The 10,799-nt window shown below is 55.2% G+C and overlaps 2 protein-coding genes across 2 annotated transcripts; one reads left to right on the top strand and one right to left on the bottom strand.

Moving 5' to 3' along the window:
• Window positions 1-912: 912 nt before the first annotated feature.
• On the bottom strand, window positions 913-5,288 carry QBC33DRAFT_533910 (putative structural maintenance of chromosome complex subunit protein). Its single transcript, XM_060427500.1, has 5 exons — window positions 3,751-5,288; window positions 2,804-3,694; window positions 2,614-2,686; window positions 1,817-2,549; window positions 913-1,682 (listed from the first exon to the last, which is right to left on the bottom strand). Exons 1-5 carry the CDS (start codon window positions 5,074-5,076, stop codon window positions 1,307-1,309), a joined length of 3,399 nt encoding a protein of 1,132 aa, XP_060285065.1. The 5' UTR covers window positions 5,077-5,288; the 3' UTR covers window positions 913-1,306.
• A 1,298-nt stretch (window positions 5,289-6,586) lies between these two features.
• On the top strand, window positions 6,587-10,630 carry QBC33DRAFT_448628 (uncharacterized protein; the record flags this gene model as incomplete). Its single annotated transcript, XM_060424478.1, has 5 exons — window positions 6,587-7,242; window positions 7,299-8,021; window positions 8,087-9,930; window positions 9,999-10,325; window positions 10,410-10,630. The coding sequence occupies 5 exons, from the start codon at window positions 6,587-6,589 to the stop codon at window positions 10,628-10,630; spliced, it is 3,771 nt and encodes a 1,256-aa protein (XP_060285064.1).
• Window positions 10,631-10,799: the final 169 nt, after the last annotated feature.

The raw sequence follows: 10,799 nt of genomic DNA, 5'->3' as shown, positions 1-10,799 counted from the left end.
GGGTGCGAGCCTCCAACGACATGTTCCTCCGGTTATTCTGATAGGGATAGACAGGGACTGGCAAAAACGTCTCCTCGATGGACGTCATAAAGACGGCACGGATAATATATTTGACCAAGGTCAACTTGTTTTCCACTCCCGGGCCTCGGACGGGTCTGAATTATTCACCCGGCAACCATGGAAAACCTGGAAACCGCTGGCTAACATGAACCGCACTCACTAGACACTCTGACCCCCACCTTCCTTATTTACATTTGCACCGGATCTTCATAAACGACGGCAGATCGGCCGGCTGATATGCCTGAAGCTGCTGATATGCCTGGAGCACGCAACTTATGGATGATAGAACGGCGGTGGGATACCGGTCTCCAGTCGAGAGGGAAACAGATGACACCCGTAGCTCCCACCTTGACGACGGGACACTGGAAACTCCAGAACCAGGTAAGGCGTTGGGGATCACTCGCCTTCTCTTGCAAGTGCCTAGTCACCCGTGTCATAAGGGGTCAATCGAATCACAATACCACCCAGGAGTCGGCCTGCTTGACGACATATCGTGGCTGCCTGTCTGTCCCTCGGGGCTCCCCCCTCTCGGACGATAAGTGGGGGGGGGGGGAGCAAAAAGAAAAGAAGAAGAATAAAAGCACACTGGACGACCCCTGACTATCAGTTCCCGGCTCCCACCGCCCCCAATAATCCGCACAAACTGACAGAAACGAAACCCCTAGCCTCACATAAAAAAAAAGCCTCTCCGGGCGAGGCTTGAGAAGTGGCGGAGAGGGCCTGCCCTTGCCGATTCGTAGGCGCCTGCGCGTGGCGCCAAAAAAGGGAGGGGTGGAAAGGGACAAGGGGACAGGAGAGATCGTGCATATGTAGAGATCCCGAGCTGTGGGCACTAGGAAGTAGGAAGGCACTCAGGACGATCGTCTCATACGACAGCCTCTCTGCATTGGAGTTCATGTGATGGGTTGGGGTCCAAGATGGCCTCGAAATTCGCCTCTCAGGAGGTGCCTTTGGCAACCAATAATCACACCGTATTACGTAGCCGTTCAATCCCGTTCGTCATGCCCAATGAAGCGAGAGAAAAAGGAGCGTGTCCTGTAAAGCGAGGGGGTATATGAGATGAGACCAAAACCGACGCCATGGTTTAGATTCTACCCTTAGCAGCCCAACCTAGTCTATCCGAACCCACTTCGGATACCTACCTACCACACCCATCCCACGGAAGATGACCAGTACCATACCATGTAAAAGATTCCCACCGAGTCGCCACCCAACGCCCCTCGAGTAACAGCGCCCCCTTTCCCTTTTACGCCCCGGCCGGAGCGACCAGGCGTCTCTGTATCTTGGCGCAGCGGGCGAGGTCGAGCATCTTGCCGTCTTGCGGCATGTGCTCGCCGCTGGCGATGCAGAGGACCGTCATGCGCTCGTCGTAGCGCAGGCCCGAGAGGAGCTTGGGCGTGATGAGGAAGTACTGGCTGGTGTGCTCGCGGCACGCGATCTCGACCATGCGCTCGTGCACCATGCGCTCGTTGCGCGGGTCCATGCCCTGGTTGATCTCGTCCACGACCCGGAACGGCGCCTGCGCCATCGACTGCAGCGACATGAGGTAGAAGATGGTCGACACGGCCCGCTCGCCGCCTGACTGCCGGTGCTGGTCGAGCTTCTGGAGCGTTTCGTTTTCGCTGTGGGGCGACGACCGTTAATGGCATGTCCTCGTTTTCTCCGGGACGTATTACGGTCCAGGGTGGGAAGCTGGCCAAAAGGAGAATGGAAGACGATATAAAAATAAAAATAAAAAGGGGGGGAGGGGACATACCGAAACTTGACCTTGATGTCGATAGCCCACTTGTCAAAGTCCTCGTCCTTGTGAATACCCACCTCGCCGGCACAGCTGATCTGCTCAAAGTTGTAGCTGAACGCATCGTTGATACGCCCGACCAGCTCGTCGACCCGGGGCTCCCATCTTCCTCGGAGTTCTTCGATTTCGCCGTTCAGGGTCTTGAGCTCCTGCTCTCGCCGCCCCTTCTGCCGTCCCAATCGCTCAATCTCCGTGGCACGCTTCTCAAACTCGTCCAGGGCATGGGGATTTCCGGCCTCGATAACGTCGAGCCTGGTCGTCTCGGCGCGAATGTCACTGTCGATGTCTTCGATAGACTTGCCTCTCCCCATCTCTATGAGTTTTGTTCGGTCCCAAGTCTCCTCCGGGATCGCCTCGGCGTCCTCCAAAGCTCTCTGCGCCTTATTTTTGAGCTCCCCCATGCTCTTTTCTATCTCCCTCAGGGATCGCTTCTCATCTTCGAGACGCTGGTGGATCTCCGTGTTTCTCTCTGTCAGGGATTGTACTTCCGACTTTGCCTCAATCAGGCGAACTTGAGCCTCAAGCAATGCTAGGTGGGCAGCCCGAATGGCCGAGACCTTTTCCTTATGACGGAGCACGATATTGGCCTTTTGGATTGCTGCTTCGTCTCTCCGTCCCTCAAGGGCCACGATGCGAGCCTTCGTCCCATCAAGCTCTTCTCGCTTCTCAGCGAGGGTCTTATTTTCCATTTCTGCCTCATAGTCAGCCACACCATGCCGCTAGAATGTCGACGGTTATTATAGGGAGCAATTTACCAATCTTGTTTGGCAATGCCAGCCACCTATTATGCTCTTGTTGAAGCTCGCTCTTTTGCCTCCTCAATTCCTCCTGGATACATTGTTAGAAGGGCAAAGCGAGATGAAGATAGAGAGGGTGAGAGGGTGAGAGGGTGAGAGGGTGAGAGAGGAGAGAGAGAAAAAGAGCATCCCAGGTATTGGTACTTACAAGCTTATTCTTCAATTCATCCCGAGTTTGCTCGAGGTCTTTATCCTTTTGCTGAAATTCGCCGAGCTGGGTCTTGAGCTGGTCAATCTCGTCCCTGACCTCTGCTAATTTCTGGTTCAACTCGGTTTTCTCGGCCATGTCGATGGGCTGATCAGTCCAGAATCGGCCTTGCTCGATCTGCCTAACTCGCGTTGACGTGGCAGAGGGGCCGTATTCCTTTCGGCGGGTGACCCGGTACGACTGTCTACCGGTCGCGAACTGATTGATAGCCGCACCCGCCAAGATCTGTTCGTACTGTTCTTCGTTGACATCCTTCAGAGCAATGGCCGAGGCGTGCAGCCGCTTTTCGGCGCACAGCATGGCCAGAACCGGGTCCGGGCCTTCGATATAGTCGATGACGTATCCGTCGAGGCCGAGTCTGGTCAGATCTTGGTGCGGTAGGGAAGGGCGGAACGAGGCAAGAGGCATTAGACATGTGCGGACGGTGACAGAAAGCGACATCTCCTTGTACAGCTGGTTGCTGAGCTTCTTGTGGTCTTCGCGGGTCTGGGTGGTGAAGCAGAAGAAGTCGTCGGATTGGAGAAGAGACTGGACGAGATCAGAATACCTCTCGTCCTTGACGGAGCAGCTAAGCATGGGCGGCCCGAAGACTTCCTTGTCAAACTGGTCCTGGTTCTGTTTGATCCACTCCCAGCCCCTGGCAACGTCGGGATTCATCTTTCTCAGCCGAGTCAGCAGTTGACCCTGTTGGGATTCTAGTTGCGCAAGATCTTGAACGAGCTTCTTCGCCAATGATTGCTTCTCATTTCCCTGTTTCTTGATATCCGCTATCTCGTCATGGACTTCCTGCCGTGCAGCACTGTTCTCGCGCTGCAGATGTTCTTGTTCCCTCTGAAGCGACGTATTAGCGTGGGTAGGTAAAGAAGCCAGCTAAACATTTTCCTTACGATCTTGGTGTTCCATTCTGGGGCATTGAACTGCCTCGGAGACTGTTTCAGGCTCGCCTCTAAATCGGTGATTTTCCTCCGGATACTTGCGAGCTCTCTTCGTTTGGCCTGGTATGCCCCGTTCTCGGCATCTCCCTTGTTCACAAGATCTTGGATCTTGTTGATAACGGCATCAAGCTCTCCAAGGATCTCGTCGGCAGCGGCTTCGGCATCTCTCAGTGCTCTTTGCCTCTGTTGGAATACTTGCTCGATACGTTTCTGGTATTCTTGTTTGTCGTTGACCGCCTGGATTGACGGCGCAAAGCTGTCCTGGAGCTTCTTCAGCTCCACCTGAGCCTCCTTCTTCCGTTTCTTGGCGGTAGTGTACTCTCTTCGCGCCTGTTCGTAGACGACCATGATGCGGGCCATCTGGAGTTCCTCGATGACATGCTTTATCTTTTCTCGCTCCCTAAGCTTCTGGACATCGGCCTGTAGGGACTCTTGACGGCTCTCGAGGCGACTTAGATGCTCGGCATCGGCGGAAACAAGACCTTCGGCATCCTTTTGCTGGCTAAAGAGACTCTTCAGCTCCTCCTGCCATCTTATTACCTCCTCGGGTGCGGCTGCTTGTAGTGTCTTGGTGAGCAAGTCGACCGCATTCAGACCAGCAAATTCGGCGACTTTGTCCTGGGGCAGGAACTGGCAGAGGTTGTCGATCTGGATGCGCAGAGACTGGGTGAGCTTCTGGACTCCCTTGTGGGTGCTCTCCTTCCCGTTGACCCAAAACTTTCGGCTGTTGTCCTCCCGAGTAAGGCGAAGGCGGACGATGATGTTCTGGGGGTCCTCGGGCCGCTTTTGTAGTTCGATCTCGACAACTGCGTGGTCCTTTCCGTGCTTCACAAACTCGCCAAATGCGCTGGCCCGGCCCAACACGTTGGAATGGTAACCCAGACCCAAGCAAATCGCGCAGACGAGCGAGCTCTTGCCCGTACCATTTGGTCCAATCACCATATTCAGGTTCGGTCCAGGGAAGAAATCAGCAGCTTCGTACGTGACAAAGTTCTCGACGCTGACACGCACGATAGAGCCAGGATGGAAGCCCGGTTTGACTCTGCTGCCGTTGGGCTTTCGTGACTCGCTAACACGAGGTGGTGGGCTTGACTGTGTTTCCTCAGAATCCTGATCCTCTTGGTCAAATTCGTGGTCCCCATCTCCACCGCGCAGTCTTAGTCTTTTGAAAGTATCTGAAGATTCCGAGGGGGACCTGTCGCCGAGCCTGACAGCGTCGGCTTCGCCATCGCTTTCGATGTGGGACCTCGGCCGGCGACGCGAAGGTTCATTGGCCATGGTGGATACCACGCAACCTTGGGGTTCGCAAACGGAAAGCCGCGGTGCGCAGCCGCTTCCGAAAATGTCGTAAAATGTTCGAAATATGGCTCGGGTTGAGAGAGAACGGAAGACAAAGCCGTTGGCGTGGGAGCCACGATGTTGGGCGACCGCGAGACGCGTCTGGTAGTGGGGCTAATTTAGCTAAATTTGAGGTTCCCATTTATGGGGAGTCGGGGACGCACGTTGTAAAGTAACCCATTTTGGAGGGGTTACCTGTATATGTCGCTAGTGTAGTACTTATTAGGTCAGGCAGCGAATCAGGTGTAAGGGACCTAGGTATCTATCAGCCTCATTGTCGGTGACCTCACTTCTCCAGAATGCTCTAGATGATCCGTTCCAGCATTGCTGCGGCTACTACGGGTATGAAATGAAACAGATTCCTCTCCGTCTGATCCTCATATCCGCATTTTTCATGTCTCTAGTCCCTTCACACCCACATCTTTGGTCTAATTCGAGGCCGCCATGAAATCGCGGTAGAAGAAGGGGTTGCAAGGGAGGCTCCCATCAGATATCGATCCAACTTCATTTTGAGATGGCTAATCTATAACGACATGCACGCTGTTTTGTAAAACAGACCTTTAGGAATAAGAGATGGAGATCTGGGCCTGGACTTGCCACACTGCCTTCAGTCTTCCGTGATGCATATGTGGCTGCTATATGCGAGGAGCCATGGCGATGTGGAATCTCCCCTTCTCTCCTTGTGTTGTCTGTTTTGACTGTTGCTCATGTTTGTGCCATCATCTCAAGGAGATGTGGCTCTTTTGGGGGGGATTTTGTTGGGAAAACCTGGCCTTTCAGGGGTGTTGCTAGGAGCAAAGGCGACTTTTAGTATCAAGATACTTGAGATACCTAGGTAGGTAGGTAGGGTGAGAGTGAGGATTTGTGAGTCTGGCTAGAGAGGTGTTGTTTTCATTATATACTTATCTATCTGAACTCACCTGTTGTTTATCGTGCTGGCCAACCACACGATCCCGAGTCCTCTCCAAACCCCAATCTCGGCCTCCCTTTCTTAAAAATTCCTTCCCTCTCATCCCAGACATCGCATTCCAGATACCTTGCACAAGCACCGAGATCAACCGTGGAACGATCTTTTCCGTTCCCACTTGATTCACTCACTTGTACGTCGCCGAGCCAGGCCACTTTGGCCTTTTTCCTCCTTTCCTTTCCCTCTCCCAATCCTCTCACTCCAGTCCCTTCCTTGGGCAATCTACCTACCAAGGTAGCGCTGTGCCTCGAGCAACATCCCATAATCCCTCCTGCTTACCAGCTTCGCTCCTTCTTGATATTCCCATGTCCTTGGGGCAATAGAAACACGCAATCCTTTTGTGTTGCGCGCCCTACACCTGCACCCCCTGTGCTCCCACGTTCATTCGCGTCCTCTTTGCGTTCCCTCTGCGTTCCCCGCGTACCCTATCCCTGTCCTTTCCCGTCCCAATTGCCATGCGTCAGGCACAAACACCTGCTCACCATGGAGAAACAACGCAGTTCTAGGGTTTCCAATCATCGGCAGCCCCTAGGTGACGCGACTTCGAGAGTAAACAACTCTGGCACAGACAAGGGCACTGGTCCTCGGCAGCAGGCACAGGGCCAAACTGACCCAATGCTGAAGAGCAAGCAAGCGCCGAGGGGCCATTCGACTCCCCTGCCTGTAGCACGACCTGCCCAATCTGAGATTCCGGAACCTTCTATGGTTGAACCTGGCCATGCCGACAAGCGACATTCGGCCATGACCCAGGATTCCTACACCACCGTCGAGGGAAAACGGGCATCTAAGGTCTCCAATGCTTCGTCTGCAGCTTCGAGTGTCCGGCCACGGAAGACACATATCGGACCTTGGCAACTCGGAAAGACACTGGGCAAGGGCTCTTCAGCCCGCGTTCGCGCTGCCCGGCATCGAGTTACTCACCAGTTCGCTGCCGTCAAGATTGTTGCCAAGAGCACGGCACATCTCACCCAAGCCGGGAGCTTGGCACAGCTGGACAAGATCGAGAGCAGCCAGCCAGTCGCTGCAGATGGAGTGCGACGCATGCCTCTGGCAATCGAGCGGGAGGTGGCTGTCCTGAAACTCATCGAGCATCCAAATATCGTGAAGCTGTACGACATCTGGGAGAACCGAGAGGAAATGTAACCCACGTCCCTCTCCCACTCTGCTGCTAGTGCCTGACTGACGGAATCCCCAGCTACCTAGTGCTCGAATATGTCGAGAAGGGAGACCTTTTCGAGTTCATCAATTGGCAAGGCCGTCTGAGGGAGGAAGAGGCCATCTACTACTTTCGGCAAATTATGAGTGCCATTCAGTACTGTCACTCTCTCAACATCTGCCATCGCGACCTGAAGCCCGAGAATATTCTCCTGTGTGCTGATGGACAGGTCAAGGTCGCCGACTTCGGCATGGCTGCTCTACACCAGAGCCCGTCGCATCATCTCCACACTGCCTGTGGGAGCCCGCACTATGCTGCCCCAGAACTCCTGAAGCAGCTGCCGTACAAGGGAGAGAGTACAGACCTCTGGAGCATGGGTGTCATCCTCTTTGCCCTGCTTGCTGGTCGCCTCCCCTTTGACGAGCCACGCCTCCAAGATATGCTCGCCAAAGCCAAAGATGCTGACTATGAAATGCCCGACTTCCTGAGTCTGGAGGCCCAGGATCTCATCGACCGGATCCTCCAGGTAGAGCCGCATCACCGTATCTCCATGGCTCAGATGTGGAGGCATGCTCTGATCAGGAAGTACGATTATCTCGATGACCTCAACAAAAATGGCGGGCAGCCCCCGGACATTCGACGCGATGCACATCTCACCGCTCTGGGCGAGGCAGAAATCGACCCCCAGATCTTGAGACAGCTAAGATCCGTTTGGCATGCCTTCACAGAGGAACAGCTGAAGGCCAAACTTCTCAGCCATAGGTCCGTCACGCCCCAAACCCTATTATGATGTTGTCAATGCAGACGAATACTGACCGATGTGCTAGGCCCAATGACGAGAAGCTGTTCTACCGGCTCCTGCACGAGTACAGGGAAGCTCAGATGGAGAACTATAATAATACCACCAGCACCAACATGGTCCACTCCAAGAGCGACTTCCATCATCTCAAACCCCCCAACTTGGGGAAGCGGATCTCAACCTGCCAGTTCACGCAAGCCGGCAGAAAGGGACACGTGAGAAACGTGTCGCGCTTCACGGTCATCTCGAATGTTGCTGAAACCGAATCCGGCACCGTCCAGAGCTACGATCCTTATAATGCCTCTCGAGTCTTGCACCCCTGCAATTCGCAGGCTAGCCATGCTAAGATCACCATCCACCGGAACAGCCCCGAGCCCGGCGCTCAAGCGGAACCCAGTGTGGTGTCGCACTCGTACCGCTCGTACAAGACAGCAGTCGCCGGGTCTCCGCAGCCGAGAAAGGCGATGAACTCGCAGCAGTCAGGAACGGCAAACCAGCTATACTCGCCCCCCGGGACCATGAGCTCTCTCCAGAGCAGCCGTGTGGGCGCAGGTACCCCTCGTGTCCGCCCAACTTCTCGTCACAAACGGGGCGTCGACTTCTCGGCGGTGAGAAAGCGCCCCAATGAGGCCCGTCGTCGAAGCAGCGACCGCAGTCGGAAGGCTCCGGCAAGCATCGCCGGTGATAATACAACCTATGGCCGAGACAATCTCTCCCCGTCAAGCCCGCAGAAGAAGAAGCCCGAACCGCTCAATGTCACGACTTCTAAGACCATGGCTGAAGTGATGAAGCCTAGAGATGACAGTGTCATCTGGAACGAAGAGCTAAAACAGCTGGGCCACAAAATCGCCGAGCATTGCGACGAGGCGTTCCGGAGCTCCCTCCTGAGTTCCGCTTCGGGTGAAGAATTCGACGGCCGGCGCGAGGCGACTCCACTCTCCTTTACGTTGGAGTCCTCGCCTGCTATGCAGAGTCCCAGAACTCCTCCTACCACCGTCAGCCCTCCTCCGCGGCATAGTTCTCGCCATTGGGAATCCCGTCCTCTGCCGCCGATCCCGCGGGAAGCCGCGCCCACCCCGGAACCAAAGGCGTTCAGGAACTTCTTCAACGGAAAGCACAGCAGAGCATATGCAGGTGCCGAGGGTGCCAACTCCCAGCAGGCGCCAGACCGCCGGGTTGTTTCCGCGCCGGTCCATTCTCGGCACGGCGGAGGCGTGAGCCAGCTTCCTTCGATTTACGAGAACACGCCAGATGGTCGCAAGCCGAATGATAGCAGCAAGGGCCGAATCGTCTCTGCACCGGCAGATTCGCCCGCTGGTATGCCCAACCCGCACGATAATCGGGGTCTGGACTACCTGGCGAGGGTTGAGACCAGCATCCGGGTGGTGAACTCCCCGACAGATGTGAAGACGTACGGCACATACGACCCTGTCCAGGCACCGCAGCCACTCAACGTCCGGAAGAAGTACTCTAGAGGTGTCTCGGAGCCGCAAGACTCGAGTGGAAGGTGCTCTAGGTTGGAGATGCGCGAGCCCTCTAGCCTTGACCGATACCAAGAAAGCAATGTGGGTGATGGTGGGAGTCGTACGCCTTCTCAGGGTAGCGAAGCCCTGGGTGGATCGAAGAAGAAGCGGCCTACTTCGTGGTTCAAGCGATCCTCCAAGGAGAGCGTAAACGAACCCAGCAGCTCTGCGGGAGAGAAGACTTCCCGGTTCAAGGAAGGCAGCTTCTTTACCAATGCCAACCACGCCAACCGGTCCAGCTCACAAACCACCAGCGAGACTCTAGTTCCCCCGTCGAGCAAGAAGAAGGGCTTTAGCCTGTCGTCATTCTGGAAGACCAATAAGCCCGAGCCCACGATGTCACTGGCAGGTAAGTTGCATCATCCCCCCTCCCCCCCTCTGTCATAAGTGACGCAGCAAGTACTGATTTACCTCTAGGTCCTGCCCTGCCGGACACACCAAGCCCAGAGTCCAGGCTCCGGGTCAAGGCCCAGGCGTCTCGAACTGCGGCCACTCACGGAACGATTGCGAATCCGTTTGACGATGTTGACACCAGCGGCAGAAAGATCGAGGTCCATCAGAGCTGGCTGGCCCGCTTCTTCCGAGTGAAGCCTGCCACCAGACACCTGTGCTTCACGATTCCCCGCCGTCGTGCCCGGCAAGAGATTGCGATCTTACTGAGAGGGTGGCGGAAATACGGCATGAGAAATATCGCTGTCGACAAGGCCCGGGACATTGTGTTTGGCCGCATTGGGCCCAAAAACTGTCAGTTATCTCCCCCGATAGGAACACACCCTTGACATAAGATGGAACCCCTTGCTGACTGCTGCTGCCATGCACGCACACCAGACCTTAATATCAAGGAGGTGGCCTTTGCTGCCGAGATCATGACTGTCATTGAGCACGGCAAGCGAAATCACCTGAGCATTGTCCGCTTCACCCAGGAGAAGGGAGCTGCCAGCAGCTTCCACAAGGTTGTCGACACCATGAACACGGTGTTCGGCAGCCGCAATCTCCTCGTGACTGACGAGCGGAAGGCTAAGATGATGATCAAGACCCTTAACTCTTGAGGGTCATGCACTTGGGGCCTACGGGAGCCCCTTTTAGTCGTCTTGTTATACTGCTGTCTGCCAATGCCGCGGTGTTGGTTTCTTCTTCTCTACTTGTTTCTCTGATTCATTGTGGTACAACGGCCTTTGTTCTGGGACTATTCCCGAGGTCAGTTGCTTTTGCTCTATT

The sequence above is a fragment of the Phialemonium atrogriseum genome (genome assembly GCF_030411735.1).
Source record: "Phialemonium atrogriseum strain 8032-3 unplaced genomic scaffold QBC33scaffold_8, whole genome shotgun sequence".
Lineage (NCBI taxonomy): Eukaryota > Fungi > Ascomycota > Sordariomycetes > Cephalothecales > Cephalothecaceae > Phialemonium > Phialemonium atrogriseum.
The sequence above is the reverse complement of the archived record's forward strand: the minus strand, read 5'-3'. Positions and strand labels throughout refer to the sequence as shown.